Here is an 18,059-nt window from a genome sequence, read left to right on the forward strand (position 1 = left end):
TGCTCCCTTTCCACATGTGATGTATTTTGAGACAAAAGGTTTCTTTAAGATGTCCTCCCCCCCCCCCCTTGCAAGCCTTCAGGCTCCTCCTGATCCTTTTTCAAATTACAGAGATGATGGTATACCAGGGAGAATTGTGATTAGTCTAAACTCTCCACAGCTGCGAGGGATGGATGTAAAAATTCCACTTGAGGATCCACAACTTCTGGACTCAATTTACCTACATGACACCACGACCTAAACCAAGGGAGTGCTTGAAAAAGACTTGGAGAGGCATCAGGGCTATTCAGTTTCTTCCATAGCATCAGCCACTGAGGAGCTCACAACCGCCCTGCCCAACACGTCTGTCATTATAGGGCAGTGATATTATAGGAGCCTTGAGAGGTGGAGGAAGGGGAACGGAACAACAATATAAAAAGCTCCAAGTACAAGAGAATCTAAAGAGGGCTTGCAATTCATTACTTATGGTACCAAGAGGATTATAAAACACCTTGTAACTGAAAGGCTTCGCCTGTAGCTGTTAAGGACTGCAGGCTTTGCTTTTTCTTTTTAAAGAAAGAAAAAAGAAAAAAAAGGAGTCTGACGAATGTTGAGCGATCTTGGCAGCAGAAATCCAGCAATAGGTTTTCTGTCATTCTGCTTAGAAGAGACAATGATTCTTAGTTCAGAGGGGCTCTTCTGATTGTTTCCTTGGGTTACCAATCAAACACAACATAACAGAGCATTCCCTCTCTGTCACTTTTATGAATGAATAGAAAGAGACAATAGTGGCCACATGCCAAGGACTTTGAACACACAGCACACCAAACAGCATTTTATACCTGTACACATTTGGAATATTTCATGGTACCTGTGCAGGCCCAAAGAATAATAGTTATTATAAGGCTGATAAAATTCAAGAGAGGAGAATGCACATCTTTCTTAATTACACTTCCTGCATAAAATATGAAGCTGCACTGGTTTGCAAAGAGGATGGATAGATAGATAGATAGATAGATAGATAGATAGATAGATAGATAGATAGATGGATAGATAGATATGTAATATATAGAATGAAAAATGGTAAGAGTAACAAACATGGAGGTAATTTGAGCTAATTTGTTCCTCATAAACTATATGCTCCATCATCATAGCTTAATAAACAAGTGTAGAGAGAGAGAAATGTGTGGCCTTACTATTCAATAGTTGACCACCTTTCTATAAATTTGTCATTCTTAGTGTTGTATATTTTTAGTCCTGAAATGGAATATAAATTTAAGTCAACGGGGCAACTATATGTCATTTGCCCTGCTAGCAAGGTAGGCGGTGCTGTTGCTTGCCTTAGTATATTTCATAGAATCATAAAATCGTAGAATTGTAGAGCTGGAAGGACCCTAAGGGTCATCTAGTCCAACCCCCTGCCGTGCAGGAATGAGAAAGAGCAGAGGAGGCCACTTTGAACCCACAACCGCTCAGCCACGTTGTTTTATTTTGTATTAAAAAAGGAGTGCTCTTATTCTAAAAGAAGACATCACACAAATGTGCAGTTGCAAATGTGCAGGGATTAAAAAGCTGTGGCCTTCCAGATGTTGTCAGACTCCAAGTCTCTAATATCATCTAAGTGGCGTTTGCAAATAGTTGTACCCCAAAATTGATTGCTACAAATAAAGATGGATTCACATCGAACCTGGGTTTGAAAGGCATACATATTATAGCCATCTTAGTCCTATAGTAACTTCCAGGAGAAAATTCTATGCACCCTTGCAATCTTACACACCTGTCTACACACGTCCCACAGGCATCAGTGGGGCTTAGTCCCAGGTAAGGTTGCATAGGGCTGCAGCCTTGGAAAGTCAGTTCCATGGAGTACAATGAGGCTTACTTCCGAGTAAGCATTAGAGGATGCTCTGTGGTCCAAACAAGAGAAAGAAAATGTAGGAAGCTGACAGCAGGAAGAACAACTGCGATTTGGTGCAGAATAAAAAAGGGGGGGTGTGCTTGTCGTAAAACAAAACAAGTATCAATTCAAAAGAGCAATTTAAGAAAAAATGCTTATTGTAAAGCTATTTTGGGAATAAATTTATAACTGCCCTTGTTGGAAAGCCAAATCCCAGTGCTCTCTGTTGCACGGTGCATCCTTATACTGTACATGTCTTCCAAAAGGTTTATAACAATATTTTAACCATAGCTGTCAACGTTTCCCTTTTTTTAAGGGAAATTCCCTTATTCCGAACAGGATTCCTCGCAAGGAAAGGGAAAAGTTGACAGCTATGATTTTAACTGTGCTTAATCTTGTTAAATCATTTTAGGCGGTTGTGGCGGCGAAGCAGCCTAACAGGAGACATTGCACAGGCAGACGCTGCATTCCAAAGTGAGCTCAGTTGTTGTGCAAAAGGCAGCACGTATGTTCTGTAGTCGTGGCCGAGTGGTTAAGGCGATGGACTAGAAATCCATTGGGGTCTCCCCGCGCAGGTTCGAATCCTGCCGACTACGTGCGAGACAAAAAAAAAATAAATTTTGTTTACGCGCTTCGTGAATGTGACGTTCTGCTTTTAACTTTCAATCCCAGACTTTAAGGAATAGGTTTTGTTTATTTATTTAACCATTCTCCACGGCGGCTTAGACGTGGGGGCGGAGGGGGCGGGGCGCGCCTGCCCTCGCCCTTCTCCCACCCCCCCCCCGCTGCTACCATGGCAACGAGGGGAAGGGGGGTGAGAGACGTGAGGAGAGGCTAAGATGGCGGACGACCTAGATGAGCTGCTGGACGAGGTAGAGAACAAGTTCTGCCGCCTCTCGAGGCGAGACTGTTCGGAGCGAGGCCGGCCAGGCCAAGGGCGGAAAAGGAACCGCTTCCGCGAGGAGGAAGAAGAGGCCGAAGCCGAGGCCGCCGCGGCGGGGGAGAGGGCCAGGTGAGCACTGCGCATGCTCGCACCTTCCTCCCCCCCCCCCGCCCCTCCGAGGTGCCCCTAAAGGGGAGCGCAGTTTCAAAGAGAAGTATTAACGACAATTCCGGTTCCCTGTTAGCGTGTAGTACAAACTTCAGAAAGCTCCGAACCCTTTAAAAATAAAATCCCTCATTATCTAAGCGTGTTTAGGTTGCACTCACCAAGCGAAGTTACTATGAAAGTAGCCCAATTGAATTAAGTGATACTTCAGAGTAAGCATGCAACCGTTTGCGCATCTCAGGCTTTTCCCACCTTCCACCCACCCAGCCTTTGGGCAACCCACGCAGAGAAAAAAGAAAATACAGCAAGGGCACCAAAGAAGTGCTTCGGCGGAACATGCCTTTCCCTTGCCTTCTTTCTTGTGCATGTTGATACTCCTGGCCCGCACAGGAGCGTGTTCGAGCGGAAACCAGAACTGAGGGTTGTGCGCGACTCTTCCGCGTGTTCTACCTCTGTGGGTGCCGCTTAGTCTCTCCGTTCTACTCCCTCCCGCGTTTCCAGGCGACGTGACGCGCGACCACCCAGCTGTTACTGCTGCCAGATTCTTAACTTGCATGAACACCCCAGCGTTTCCCAAGTCCTTCAGACTATCCCCATCTCTGCATCTTTTTAACATTCTCCAACACCCCCTCTGGCTTATCTCCCAGACAGTCTACCCCTCTTCCTCTTCCACCAACTGCTCCACTGAATTATGTCAAACCCAGGGAAGATGCATCTCAAGCCACAGTTGCAGGCCACAGTCTGTGCATTTATTTATTTTATTTCATAAAACTTAGGCACCTCAAACAAACTAACAAAGCGGTTTACAGAAGATAAAACAGTAAAATAAAATATTTAAAAAATCACAACCCTGCTTTCAAACATGCAAAAGTTAAAATACTAAAACAGCTTAAAATTACCTCAGCTTCTAAGCAACTGGGCAGGCTTGCATAAGTAGCAAGTATCATGGATGAACAATCATTGCTTCCTCTCACCTTTGTGGGAAACTGTGTTTGGCCACTGTGCACACTGCGGATACTTGGAGACAAAACATGTCGTTTTCACGTGTGACAATTGCCCCTGGGGTTTTAAGTGTCTGAAGCAGCTATCCCCATACTGGCCAGTGTCTTCTAAATAAACTTACCAAGGGATGCTCCTCTTCCATTTCTTTCCAGATTTTCCAAAGTATTGACAAAAGGTGCTAGTGAAGAAGAAGACATAGATGACATAATTAAAGATATCATCGACGAAAACAGCTATGCCAAAAATCTTGTGGTAGGTCGACAAAGCAACCTCTGAGGAAAGGGAAAGTCGCGGGGGGTGGGGGGAGTGTCAGTCAGAACCTTTGAAGAAGAAAGCCAGATGAAAAGGGAAAGTGTTGAAAGTCTAGAGTAAGAGTAGACAACCTTCCCCCGCAGTCAAGGACGGGGTTCCCTCAGGAGTAATCAGTCAGGGCTGCATGGTGGTTGTGGGTAGAAGCAAAGCCAAGGAAGCAGAGAAAAAGTGTCCTGGATTCCCTAATCTGGAATAAAGCTAACAGTGCTTCAGTTGTCACATCAGATTAGAATTTCTAGTCCTATGCATCAGCCAGAGCCATTTACTCCAGTCCAGAACCCAAAGTTCACATTAAGAGAATGGGTACTGGAGGGAGGAAAATGCTGCCTGACTGATGGAGCAGTGTGGTTCCCCATGCAACCTTGCTGCAGCTGACTGCAGAAATGGGAGCCATTTGTGAAGCCCTCGTGTTGTTTGCTGTTTTTCTGCCCTCTGTCTTCCTCCTCTTCGAGTAGACTTCTGGTCCTTGTTATTTGGAAATAAAAGCAGGAAAGCTTTTCCGTGCTGCTGGTTTGTGTTAAGAGGTCCCCATCTCTCTCTCTCTTTATTAGAAACATAAATCTAAGTCACCTAGCCCTGCATCTGAAAATAGAACTACCTCCATTCAAGCTCATGGTAAGAGGTAAGTAAAAATTACATGAGTGAGAAATGCTTTGAACAGTAAACAGCTAATTTCAACTTAACTCTATTGACAGTCAGTAAACAAAAGAATGCATGGGTTGGATCAAGAGTGACTTAGTTGCACTAAGACTGCAAGCCTGTACACACTTACCTGAGAGTAAGTCCTATTGAACTCAGTGGGATTAACTTTTTGCAGTTAGTTCTCATTGAAGTCAATGGGACTTGAGTTATTTACATTGCACCATTGGGTAGGTCACTGCCCCAAAGAGCTTACAATCTAAAGTTCAGGATAAGCAAAACAACAGTGGAAGTGAAGGCAGGGGCAAATTGGAAGAATGGTATGGCTATTTCATTTACATGGGCATAGGTTTAGGCTGCAATCTAATGCCAGGTTATCAGAGACTAAGCCCCATCGAACACGGTATTTCCATATAGCTATTCCTAGGATATCACTGTTCGTCAGAAGCTAACTGTGTATGTTTTCTCAGAAGTAAATTTGTCTATGTTCAACATGGGAACGAGAAAGTTCTGCCAAAAGATCCATATAGGGTACATGTATTTTGAGGGTGGATTAGAAAGAAGAGTCTTACCCGGGATGCAGTTTCAAACTGCAGTGGTACCTTGGGTTACAGACGCTTCAGGTTACAGACACTTCAGGTTACAGACTCCACTAACCCAGAAATACTACCTTGGGTTAAGAACTTTTCTTCAGGATGAGAACAGAAATCTCATGGCAGCGGCTGCAGTCGGAGGCCCCATTAGCTAAAGTGGTACCTCAGGTTAAGAACAGTTTCAGGTTAAGAATGGACCTCCGGAACGAATTAAGTTCTTAACCTGAGGTACCACTGTACAGGACAGCAAGGAAGAAAGGGAAGATTCATTTGAATCATTGCTAACTTTTCACTTTGATTTCAATGGGACTTAAGTGTAACTAGCATAGAATGCATCAAACCCTATGTCTTCAGTGGACAGAATGTTATTGCTTGTTACATTATTGCTGGTTAGGGCAGCCAGATGCAAAAGAGAACAGGGCTCCTACATCTTTAATAGCTGTGCGGAAAATGGAATTTCAGCATGTGTGTTTGGCAAGCTACGCTCTACTCTTTAGCTTCTGGTCTCCCTAATGCTGACAGTTTTGTGAGTATGTGGGAGCACCAGTTGATGTTTATGAAGAAATGGTAGCATCAGTTCTTCTTTTAACCATATAGAATATGCCATGAAATGAGGGCAGGGGAATTTTAATAACTTTTCAGAACTTAATGCTCCATGTTGATGATGATGTTTGCTTGATTTCTAGCCCCTGTTGAGTTTTGTAGAAACCCTCAGGTTCTGGAGTATTTCTCTTACAGTTGGGTTTTTTGCCCCCAAGATACATGTATCATGCAGATAATAATATTGCCATTTCTTCTGAATTGTCCTGCCTTATAGTTCTACAAACAAAAGGTTTGTTGAAAAGGTACACATGCTCACTAGCGTAATGACACCTGAGAAATCAAATGATGCAAACTTTGCAGGCAAATGGTTTGGGGTGGGGTTTTTTCTTCTTCTTCACAACTATTTCAAGGCTTTCCAATTTAATTCTTGTAGATGTTGCCCTGTATATCTTGGTGGAAGCAGCGCGCCGCATGGTATAGGAACAAATATTTCTCAGAGGTAGGCATTTAAAAATAAATAAATACTGGCAATTGCATTATGCGACCTTCATATTTCTCTTACTGCTATATTAGGAAGGAACATACTGTAAGCTGCTGCTTTATACTGAATCAGACTGTTGGTCCATCTGGCATAGTATTGTCTACACGGACTGGCAGCAACCCTCTGGCGTTTCAGACAGAGGCATTTCTCAGTCCTTCTTGGAGATGGCTGGGACTGAACCTGGGAGCTTTTGCACCATCTGTGACCCTCTCCACCCCCACCCAAGCTGCTGCACACAGTTATCTCAGCCTGTGGTCTGGTAGCCACAAGGAGTCAGTCTGAGTTCACTATTCAGCTGCATCAGCCAGTGGCAAGGCAGGTGAGAAAAGCCCCCAGCGCATGCAGGATTCAGCCCATGTTTGTTTAGATTTCTGTATACCACTAGCATTCGTGTGTACAGATCATGCTTACCCATGTTAAAGAAGCATATGAATCAGAAACACAGAGGATCTTGGATATATGTTCACATAGTCTCACAGACATGATCCTCTAGCGAGGAGGGAAGTGGTGAGAGATCAGCTGTGATGTGCCATAAAGCTCAGTTCCCATAAGGATTTTTCCTAGGCTAACTTATTTCCGTAAAATGGAAGCACCCAAGCTTTTACCCATACATAGAAAAAAGGGTGAAAATTGAATTAGTAAATACCAGAGCTGCAGCCTTTAATCAACTGAGGTTTTATCTTATTGAATGGTAAGAACCAATTTTATTTAGTGGAGGTTAATTTTAAACAGTAGCACTGAAAGCTTAGAGTGTAACCGTTCTGTTAAAAGGTTAGTCTAGTTCTGGTGTGTTAGGATAGGAAATGTGAAACAGAGTATTCCTTTCCTTTTAACAGCTGTTTATTAAATTGTGAGTTTTTTCACACTTCTGTCAATATTTAAGAAATGCACCTATTATGAGATTGGATAATATGCACAAGTTTAATAAGTTAAGAAATTAGTTGATTGAACTGTTCCATGTGTTTAAATCTATAATGTTTGTAATCTTTTTTGGGCAGAACCTGTGATCAGCTGCGGTGTACTGCATGTGACTTCCGTGTTTTGCAATACGATGACTTTCAGTGGGATCAGTCATGTGATTACCTCTTTTTCAGGTATGCCTTGCGGGTAATATTGATAGGAATATTTGATGTGACCTATATGGTAGTGGGGTATCATATAAATGCTGTGGTCTGTACATGTTCGGATATCAACTTTACAGAATTGCAGGTGTGGATATTTCAGTACATAGTTTGGGGGGAAGCCTATAGCAGAAAGACCCAAAGGCTTTCATTTCAGTGACAAGGGTAGAGTGTCTTTGTCTTTGTTCCACTCTGTGGCTAACTGGGCAATGATTGGCTGTGTGGTTCTGAGGGAGTTATTGTTGCATCATCATCATCATTATTATTATTATTATTATTATTATTATTATTATTATTATTATTATTATTATCATCATCATCATCATCATCATCCCATCCATCTGACTGGGTTGCCCCAGCCAATCCAGGCGGCTTCCAACAAACGTAAAAGCATAATAAAACAAGAACGCTGTTGAAATTGAATATTTTTGATTGGTAGGAATAACATGCCTGAATTCCGCAAGTTGAGGACGAAGATGCAAACCAAGAAAGGATCGAGGGCCTACGCTTGTCAGTGCACTTGGAAATCAATAGATGAATTAACAGACCTCACTGTGGATCGACAGCTCCGCTGGGTTTGCAGCAAGCACGTCGAATGAAGTTGTCTTTGTCATCCACATGCTCATTTCTGTATGAAGACCATCTGTTCATTGCTCGGCATCACGAGTGATGAATTGAGTGTGTACACTTAGATCTTGATAATCCAAATACAAACTCTGGACTTTGCCTTGTCTGCAATTCCCTTGTGAACTAATGGAACTGGGGGGGCATAGTAAGCTGGAGACCTTCCTCGGCGAGGACCAGGCTGGCAGAACTGTTGAGTACTTCCAGTGTAGCAGGAAATGAAGCTGAAAGGAAGCAAGGTCTGGGTCCTAGAAGGCTTCCCACAAATGTAGAAGCGAGAGATACACCTGAAAAGAAAGAGAAATCTGTCTAAGCTAATACCTGGGTTAGAACACTTTTTGAATATGCATGTGGGATATTTTGGCTTTGGCTTTTTACCTGCAGATGTGTATGTAGGGAGCCAATCTTCAAATTAATATCATTTCGGAGTTGTTTTAGCAAGATGCTGAAGCTTGCTTTCAGAGCAAGAGCAAATAGCTTGGACAGTCCAGCAATGGGAAGAAAAATGACACGACAGCTCCAGCATTTTAATAAGCTCATTTCTAGTTGTGAGCCAGGTTCTTAGGCTGCAGTCTTCATGCACGTCATCCCAGGAATCAGCCCCACTGGACATGGTGGTACTTGCTTCTAAGTAAACATAACTAGAGTTGAGCTAGGGTGGAGCTCTTTCTGCTCCCTTAAGTCTGCAATCCTGTGCACACTCACTTGGAACAAAGTCCCACTGAATTCAGTAGGACTTACTTCTGAGTAGAATGCATTGGATTGAGCCACTCAAAGCTGTTCGTGTAAATGATATTGCGACGGAGCCTAAACAATTTTTTTGCAAAGATATTCAAAATCAATGTATTTCTTTGCGGGGGACAAGGGTAAACGTCCTATTAGGTGTAGGGTTATTCCACCTTCACTGGCACTCTGCAAGTTTTAAGTTATCAGAAAACTGTTGTTAGATGTCTATTTCAGTTGTCTTGAGACTGTCAATGCACCCACATTTTATGTTTTAATCTTTGTATCAGAATACCAACTATAATCAAAGTGGTTCAGAACTCTTGCATCCCCATTTCCATCTTAAAAAAAGAATTGAGCCGATGGGTGATGCCCAGTGTTAGTCAGACCCAGAGTGGACATATTGAAATGAACTGGACTTGCATAACTGAATTCCCTTGATTTCAGTGGATCTGCTCAGAGGATGACTTAGCAGGGTTGTATGATTTTGAGTTGTATGATTTAGCTGATCCTGAATTATTTTCTCAACCAACACGTGTAGCACTATTCCAGGAGTTTTTTCCGTAGCACTGAAAGTTTAAAAGCGCATTGAAGCGTAAACAATTGTAGCAAGTGAGTAGTACTCAGAATGTGGGAAACAATAGCACATTTGGGGGGGGAATTGTTGCTCATATGATCTCAAAACACATCATCCTATGCAAGGAATTTCTTTTAGACCATGTAATCTGTTTAGAATCAGAGTATAAATAACTTGGATATACTTTCTTTTAAACCAAAATATGGAGTCTAAAAGTCCACAAGGCAGAAATCGTTCCATCTAATTTCTCTGTAATGCTAGAGTTATTAAAAGTTGTATTCTTGGCATATCTGAATAAGTTGGTTAATTTTCATATATTAATTGTCTGTTGTATTTGTTCTTTTTGGCCCCCATGGTGTCTTGATAGCTAACACATGCCTGAAATGTTGAATACATGCATAGTTTTGTATTTATGAAATAAGGAATGTGAAACCCACTGAATAATTAGTAAACAGCACTATATAAATACTGATTATCATCATCATCATCATCATCATCATTGAGAGATGGAGTTGGGAGTGACTATAAATATTGGTTACTGATGGGAGGCAGGGTTTGGTGTGACTGATCCTAGCCAGATATAGCTGGCTGGACCTAAGGTGTTTTAGACCAGGAATGAGGAGTCCAAATGTTGGACTCCCAACTCCCATCAGCCTAGCCCACAGTCAGGAAAGTTGGGAGTTGTAGTCCAACAACATCTAGAGGGCATCCCTGACTTGGACAGTGGTTGACACAGCAAACACCACTAGATTCTATCATCTTTAAGAGCTAGTTCTGTGCAGTGTAAGCCAGGAGGTTCCTCAGATACAAATTCACTAGGTGACCTTAGACAAAGCACTGGTCCTACACGCACACCATCTGCAGTATGTGGAGAACAGCACAGACCAGTCTTATCAGGTGACTGTTGGAATTACTGAACTATTGTGCTTGAAGAACTTCAAAAGCCTAAAAGGTGCTATATACACTGTTGACCTGTGCATCAGTGTGTTACAAACAAGTACAGCAATTTGACTTCTTAAACAAGACTTCAACTTGGGGGGTGGGAGGGGATTAAAAAAAAGAATCTGATCCAAATATGGATTGTAGATGAAATAGAAACAGTAACTGGCAATTTAAAATGCTGCAGACTATATCTGAAAGATTTTAAATATTACACATTTTACAGAGCACAAGACATTAAGTATGATGTATTTAGGTGCCCATAAAGTGTTTGATCATCTTCATTGGTCCTTTTCATTTTGTGTCTTGTAAAGAATAAATTTTGGTAAATATTCTACACAGGTAATCGGAGCTCTGTATTGTTTAATAATGACAAGAGTCCACGTCAACCGATGTGTTTGAAAATACATAGGCGAACTGAACAGGGGTGTCCCCTTTTCCCTTTGTTATTGGTTCCTTCATTAGAACCAGTAGCTGAAACCCTTCGTAAGAATACAAAAATGTTGAGTGTCATAACAAATGAGCAAGAACATAAAAGAAAGCAAAGCTAATGCACTTTGAGAACTGAATCTGGGAGGGATGGTATTCAGAGTAGGATATTATATGCTTTTCATTTGACTTACCTGGTTGATCTTCTGTTACACGCTCTGTGTGGGTCACTGACGTATTATTCTTTCCTACCTGTATTACTATCTGATAATGGAAGTTGTACTTGATGTTGTGTTTGGTTTTTTAAATTAAAACACACGCTATAAATGCAAAGCACAATATTATCCCCTGCAGTCCTGTAGTTTTCATTCTCTCGATAATGTTGGCAGCTCAGGTCTCTGAAACCTGCAGGATTTAGGGGCTAAGTGGGCATGGACAGAGTTGATTATTTGGTTCTGAGCCATCTGTTGGGAAAGCAGTTGACCTACATAGGCAGTCTGAAGGGAGGGCTTCAACAATGCCACGTTTGAAGCCAAATAGGATTCTTTCCCCCCTCAGAGTTGCTGAAAGGGGGGCTTATTTACATATCTCATGGCGAATGAGATACCTGAACTGTTTGCCATGAAAAAACTCCATGAATGGGATTGCAAAACCTTCCAGCGACTATTCAGGGATAAGAGCATCCAACTGCCAGCAGGCCAAGTATATGAACTAGCCCCAGTATGATTCATAAAAATATCAACCTTTTCCATGTTTTTCCCAGCGCACTTTAGCTTTTGGTCAACCCGGCTTTGACCTGTACAAGTTGGTTTGCTGGATGCTTCAAATCAACATTCATACTAAGAGACCCCGATCACACTTAGAAATTGATCTAACACATTGCTAGCAACGTTGGTCTGTGTCCACTCCTGACTTTTATTTATTATTTTTATTTATTAAATTTCTATACCACCTTTCACCTGAGGATCACAGGGGAGTTTCCAACATACGGAAAATGTATAAGAAAGTCCTATTCAAAATGGGAACCTTAGAGTGTTTTTATAATTTTAATGCCATCTGCGAGTCTGGTACTTTTACAGAGTACAAGAGGATGGGTGTTTGCTCTGAGGAGCTTATAAAGGTCACATCTACACCTGCTTGCAGGAGGGGGGATAAAAAGCTGTCTCAGTGGGGCAAAAAAGTTCTGCACCCCTCCTTCAGAAGTAAAAATTTCCCCTGTTATGTCTACAGTGGTACCTCGGGTTACAGACGCTTCAGGTTACAGACTCCACTAATCCAGAAATAGTACCTCGGGTTAGGAACTTTGCTTCAGGATGAGAACAGAAATCACACAGCGGCAGTGGGAGGCCTCATTAGCTAAAGTGGTACCTCAGGTTAAGAACAGTTTCAGGTCAAGAAGGGACCTCCAGAACGAATTAAATTCTTAACCTGAGGTACCACTGTACTTTGGTTCTTCTAGTATGTAACAGCCCATTCTGCCTTTCATCTGGCTAAAAGCACACATACTAGATTCTACATTCCAGTCCACTATTTTAACGTCTTAGAAGGGTTTTTTTTTAATGTTCTCAGATCACAAAAAGGAGGATTGCTTGTCCATGTAGTTAAAGTAAGCATAGTATTCCTATTCAAAACTGCAGAGGGCAGACTTACACCAAGGTACCGTAGGTCTCTTGCATTTGTGTTTATTTGCACAGGAAGTCTTAAGCACTTCTTAAAAGCTGACCCAGAGCTCCTTCAAGCCACTCCTCTGGCTATAAACTGAGTAATATGAACCCAAGATATCAAAACCTAGTTTTCTGGATGTTGCATAATGCCTGATAAAAACATGTCAAACAATAGTTCTCCCCTCCCCCCTTCACTTTTTGACCTCAGATAGGGGTTCTCACCACCACCCCCATCTTTCCGTTGAGTAATTTATCAGTTACTGAAGCTGAATGTTGTCAGGAAAGACAAAAGAAAGTACATCTTCACACAGCACATGGTTTATCTCTGGAACTCAGCACCACAAGGTGTCATCAAACTGGATGACTTTAAAACAGCAGGGTAGGCATAAATAAAAAAGAACATTAAGATCAAACACAAAAGGGCAATATGAGGTGGGTGGGGAATCACTATTCTTATTTTCCTTTGCTAAACTATCCATTTCTTAAAATAAAAAAAAAAAACAGGTTGTTTTCATACAATTAACTGATGACAGTTGTAATTAAGTGTTTGCAAGTGACAACCTCCAGGAAACGTACAGATTACAGTGCTTTCAATCTCATAACGGGAGGGGGGTGCGATCCTGTGGTAAAATCGACTGGGCTGAGTAGCTTAGGATGCAGGAGATCTCTGTCTTGGTTGGCATTAAGTTCCCAACCCCGGCTTAGCTGAAGAGATGCCAGTGTAACTTGCACATCTTGGCTGAGCCAAAGCTGGACCAGAGAGAGAGAACTTAGTCTGGATCCTAAACCCAGCTCAGTCATGCAACCTGGCAAACCTGCATTAGAACATTATTTAAGGCTTGTTTTCCCTCTGTCAGGCTCAGGCAGAGCAGCAGCAGTAGCTCAGATGCAGAACGGGGTTTATGATCTGGTGTGGCATTATGGTGGCTAAACTTAACACCAGCTTCTTGTGCATAGGATTGCTCCCCCACTTTTTTTTTTAAAGGCGGGTCACGGGTGGATATAAAGAAGGCTGTAAATTAAAAACGAAATTGTGTGTCACCAACACCTGCTAAATCAGAGCTCTGTCAATTTTAGGGAAATTTGAAAACTTACATCCCTACGTAGAATCAAGCTGAGAAGTTTGCACAGAGATGAGTGAGAGGATCTTCATCTGCACATTGAATCATATGGGGGATTCGTTTATTTGGAGCATTTGGACACAATCCAGCAGATGCATATTGAAGACTGCAATTCTAGACACACTTACTTGGAGTACAGCCCATTGGATTAAATGGGACTTCTGAGAAGACGTGCATAGAATTGTTCTGCAAGTGTAGAATAAGCACTGAGGCATTTCCTTGTGCCATTCTATTTCTCCTAAAAACATAGTTACAGGAGAAACCTGTAATGCAACTTTCTCTGGTGTCATACTACAGAATTGTTTGGAATAAAGGGAATAAGGAAGCATCAGGCACATAACTGTAGGATTGTGGCATTTGTCTTCACTACTTGTGTTTCTTCTCTCTGGGTTCCTCCTGTTTATTTGGTTTGCTTGCAAAAAGCTTACATGGTGTTGTGTCCTGTCTCCAGTGATCATTAATTCTCATTTGCTCATGGGGTGGTTGTATGACAATTAGCCTTCATCCTGACCTGCTTGGGAGCTGTTTACACAGCTTCCCATTTGTTCATCCTACACTTTTCAATGTATTTTTTCCTGTCACTTTCCAAACTGCAAAAATCCCCTTTTTAAAAAGAAAAATGGTTTTGATGTGCCAGGGCAACAGAGCACTTACCGGTAAATCCATTTCAACTGTGCAAGCCTAAATATCAGGCACGTGCTTGGGTCCCTCCTGCAAAATACGGTCATTCTGGAGGCCACACACACACTAACATGATCCTTTTCAGTACATGCAGGATTCCTCTTGCATCAAAGGAAACACTTGTTCATATTTGTTAGATCCTCTCCATCTTTGTTGCCTTCCCTAATTCTACACTATTTCTCTGTTTTAAAAGCACAGCACTTTCCAGGGGCAGAAATTGTTGAAAGCATTGGTGTTTTTGCTGTAAGGGGTGGGTGCGGGGAACGACTGTGAGGTCTGTCATAATCCAGATGTGCAGGAAGTTACATCCATAAATCTCTGTGCACAATGAGAGGAGAATACAGAATGGATTAGAGCCTGTTTTAAATAATCTCGCAGCGAATTGTTTAAAAAATAGCATGGTATGTAGACTATTGCTAGGCCACCATTGGGGCAGAGAGTACGTTTGTTAAAGTATGCAAAGGACTGATGAAATCACTTGTATTCCACCAGAGCCATTTTGTGAAATTTGGGCATCAAGCCAGAGAGAAGCTGCCACTTTGTCAAAAGCAAGGAGAGCTGCAGTGGTGCTAGTATGTGTGAGAGAGCTCAGGGCTGCACACTGAAATAAACCCAATATAATCCCATGGATTAGTTTTAGTTTACATGAGTGTAACTGAGCACAGAATTTCACTTAAAATCCCATGACAAATCCTATTAACCTCAACAAAAATCCCGGTTAGGCTATGATACCTGTTAGACTTGGGAAGTTTAACAAAGGAGGTCTCGTTCTGCAGACTGCAGCTGCATGCTAAGTATTTAGAAGACTCAAGGCACAGTCCATGACACAACTTTGCATAAAATTTGCTTGTGCTTGTTTACAGATGCAAATATATGACAACTTTCAGAGGAGCAAAACAACAGTTCTTGCTTTTGCTCTCGGGGTGCCAAACTTTTGGGGCCAGAGAGGCGCATTTGTGGACACAACACACATGCAGTCTCTCGCACACCACAACCTATTGGCTACAGCAGAATGCTTCTTTCAAGTCTGATTTAACTAGAAGAGGCAAGGTGAGTGACAGTGAATGCCTCTGTAGGTGCAGGTACACCCACGGGCACCATGTTGGCAACCCCTGCTCTGAGTTATGGGTTGCCAACAGGACTTTATGGTCCCAAGACACTGTAAACAAATTGAGGTGGTAGGTTGAGGTCTTACCTGCATGGTGCTTTGCACTTCTTACAATCACTGCGTCTGTGGTCTTCCGTTTCCTGCACTCTGTTCCCAGCCCATGAACAGCGCAGGATAGCATCTCCCAATTGAAGCCATAACGTGACACAGGATAAAGTGCACGTTAATAGAACCTTGCAGTGCTGTGGCTGCATTGCTAACATTTGATCCTACAATCTTCACCTGCACTTAGCCAGAGAAAGAAGAGGACCATGAACAGGGTTAAGTATGTAAGTTGAGCCTATGGATTCCCTCTTCACAGAGCTGCAGCATACATATAATTGTTACTGTTGTTCTTCAGAGGGACAGAACAATATGGATAAAAACCCTTTTCTGTGGGCAAAATTATTCCCCTCCCTTCTGTTATGCTACTGACTTTGAATGGAGGCTTGTGGGGCCATAATACAGAGGTTAAAAATATGTATTCACTAATTGACTAGAGACCGCCTGTGTTCACATTTCATAGAATCAGAGAATTGTATAGAGTTGGGAGGGAACCTGAGGATCATCTAGTCTTGGCTTCCTTAACCTCGGCACTCCAGATGTTTTTGGCCTACAACTCCCATGATCAACTAACAGGACCAGTGGTCAGGGATGCTGGGAATTGTAGTCTCAAAGCCTCTGGAGGGCCGAGGTTGAGGACGCCCAATCTAGTCCAACCCCCTACAATGCACAAATATGCAGCTGTCCCTTATGGGGATCAAACCTGCAACCTTGGCGTTATCAGCACTACGCTCAAACCAACTGAGCCATTCAGGTTTGTCTTCCCTCTGCAATTTAAATCACGTTGCATCATACTGTAGCGTTGGTATTTATTCCCACTTCCCCAAATATGAGATGTTTAGGAGCAGCATTGCAGGGTTTCTTTTCTCTTGGATGATAGAGCGCGTTGGTAGCTTCCTAAATCGGTTGTTTTCAAATAAATAAGCAGAGCCTATTGGGAGCAAGCAGACTCCTAAGGCAGGCAGCGCAATCACTAATCCTGTATGAGGGTCCCATAGAGCCCCTGAACCTCAAAGATGCTTCAGCAGAACCAGTTCCATCTAAAAAATGAACATCTTGTCTCTCACCCCAACAATCACACAGCCAGTTCCCTCCATTTTTCTCTCTCTTTCACACAGGCACACAGGATCTCAGTCTCAGATCTCAGCGGCAAGTAGATTTCCCATTCATCTCCTTGCCACCACATCCTACTGAGGAAGCAATCAATTCCTCACCATCAGTAAGCACTTAGCTTAACAAAGGAAAACCATCCTCTTCCCATCTTGCAGCATGACCTTCCTTGCCCAGATATTCTCCTTCACCATTATTCTCTGATTAAAGGGAATGGAATTTGGCCTCGGCCAGTGCATGTAGGATCACGTTCTTGCGACTTTGCTGTTTACACACAGAACACTTGACTCTGAACACACCCAAGCTAAGCTATGCAAAATGAGCTTATAAACACATGACCAAAGTTAAGTCAGTTCACTGATTTAGGCCAGTGTTTCCCAGCTGAGTGCTCTCCAGATGTTTTGGTCTACTGCTTGGAGCTTATGGAAGTTGTACTCCAAAACATCTGGAAGACATTCAGCTGGGGCAAGAAACAAACCCACATTGGATCTCCAGCACTGTGAAATGTTGACTTGGGGTGTTTCAATGAGGCTTTTCAGATCATCCTTCTAATTTTCCTTCTCCCCCCACCCCCCTCTGCCCTCTGTGTATACAAACTGCTGCTATTTTTTGTTTGTTTCTTTACTGGAGGAGAGAGGTGATTCTACTGCAGGAAGAGCTCAAAATTGCGCCTTTCAATTGGAACTCTGCAACAGTCATAATTACACTCTGAAAGCACACTTAATGGCTAGGCTTTGGGCTCTCTTAAAACCAGACTGATGTCTGTACATGTTGGAAATCTACATAGCAAAAAAAAGCGGGTGTGTTAGATCAAAAGAGTCCCTAGAGACAAGGGGCACAAACCAGCCCAATTTAGCAGTAACTAAGTGGAACTATCTAACTGTAGAAATGGAATAAGGTTTGTTGATCTGCTGCTTTCAATGGGACTTTTGGTGGGATCATACCAGCCTAGTGGTTGGGCCAAAAGTGGTTTGTTCTAAGGTTTAATGGTGGAAAAATCCATGCAACATCATTCCAGGCTTTAAATTGTTGTTGTTGTTTAGTCGTTTAGTCGTGTCCGACTCTTCGTGACCCCATGGACCAGAGCACGCCAGGCACCTCTGTCCTCCACTACTTCCCGCAGTTTGGTCAAACTCATGCTGGTAACCTCGAAAACACTATCCAACCATCTCGTCCTCTGTCACCCCCTTCTCCTTGTGCCCTCCATCAACCCACTACTATCTTTCTCCTTTGAGATTCAATCCCTCATGGATGTCAAAGATTAATTTCTGGCAGTCCCCAGCAAGCAAATGCCACCTCTCCCATA

At 42.5% G+C, this 18,059-nt stretch overlaps 1 protein-coding gene and 1 non-coding gene across 3 annotated transcripts; both read left to right on the forward strand.

Annotated features, from left to right (window-relative positions):
* Nucleotides 1–2,390: 2,390 nt before the first annotated feature.
* Nucleotides 2,391–2,472, forward strand: TRNAS-AGA (transfer RNA serine (anticodon AGA)). The gene has a single exon. It is a non-coding gene; the product is annotated as a tRNA-Ser (tRNA).
* Nucleotides 2,473–2,673: 201 nt separating this feature from the next.
* On the forward strand, nucleotides 2,674–11,311 carry CFAP418 (cilia and flagella associated protein 418). Of its 2 annotated transcripts, XM_028736455.2 has the most exons (6): nucleotides 2,675–2,888; nucleotides 4,079–4,178; nucleotides 4,790–4,860; nucleotides 6,447–6,512; nucleotides 7,553–7,648; nucleotides 8,115–11,311. In XM_028736455.2, the coding sequence occupies exons 1-6, from the start codon at nucleotides 2,716–2,718 to the stop codon at nucleotides 8,272–8,274; spliced, it is 666 nt and encodes a 221-aa protein (XP_028592288.1). In that variant the 5' UTR covers nucleotides 2,675–2,715; the 3' UTR covers nucleotides 8,275–11,311. The 2 variants fall into 2 exon arrangements, with proteins under 2 accessions (XP_028592290.1, XP_028592288.1); XM_028736457.2 differs by lacking the exon at nucleotides 6,447–6,512 and having other exon boundaries at nucleotides 2,674–2,888.
* The last annotated feature ends 6,748 nt before the right edge of the window (nucleotides 11,312–18,059 follow it).

Source organism: Podarcis muralis, chromosome 8 (genome assembly GCF_964188315.1).
Source record: "Podarcis muralis chromosome 8, rPodMur119.hap1.1, whole genome shotgun sequence".
NCBI classification, from domain to species: domain Eukaryota; kingdom Metazoa; phylum Chordata; class Lepidosauria; order Squamata; family Lacertidae; genus Podarcis; species Podarcis muralis.

What these genes read in the sequence shown, in the direction of transcription:
- CFAP418 (XM_028736455.2), top strand. Translation starts at nt 2,716, where the DNA reads ATGGCGGACGACCTAGATGAGCTGCTGGACGAGGTAGAGAACAAGTTC. An exon ending in GCGGCGGGGGAGAGGGCCAG is followed by an intron (nt 2,889 to 4,078) that starts GTGAGCACTGCG and finishes ATTTCTTTCCAG; the next exon opens with ATTTTCCAAAGTATTGACAA. An exon ending in GGAACAAATATTTCTCAGAG is followed by an intron (nt 6,513 to 7,552) that starts GTAGGCATTTAA and finishes TTTTTTGGGCAG; the next exon opens with AACCTGTGATCAGCTGCGGT.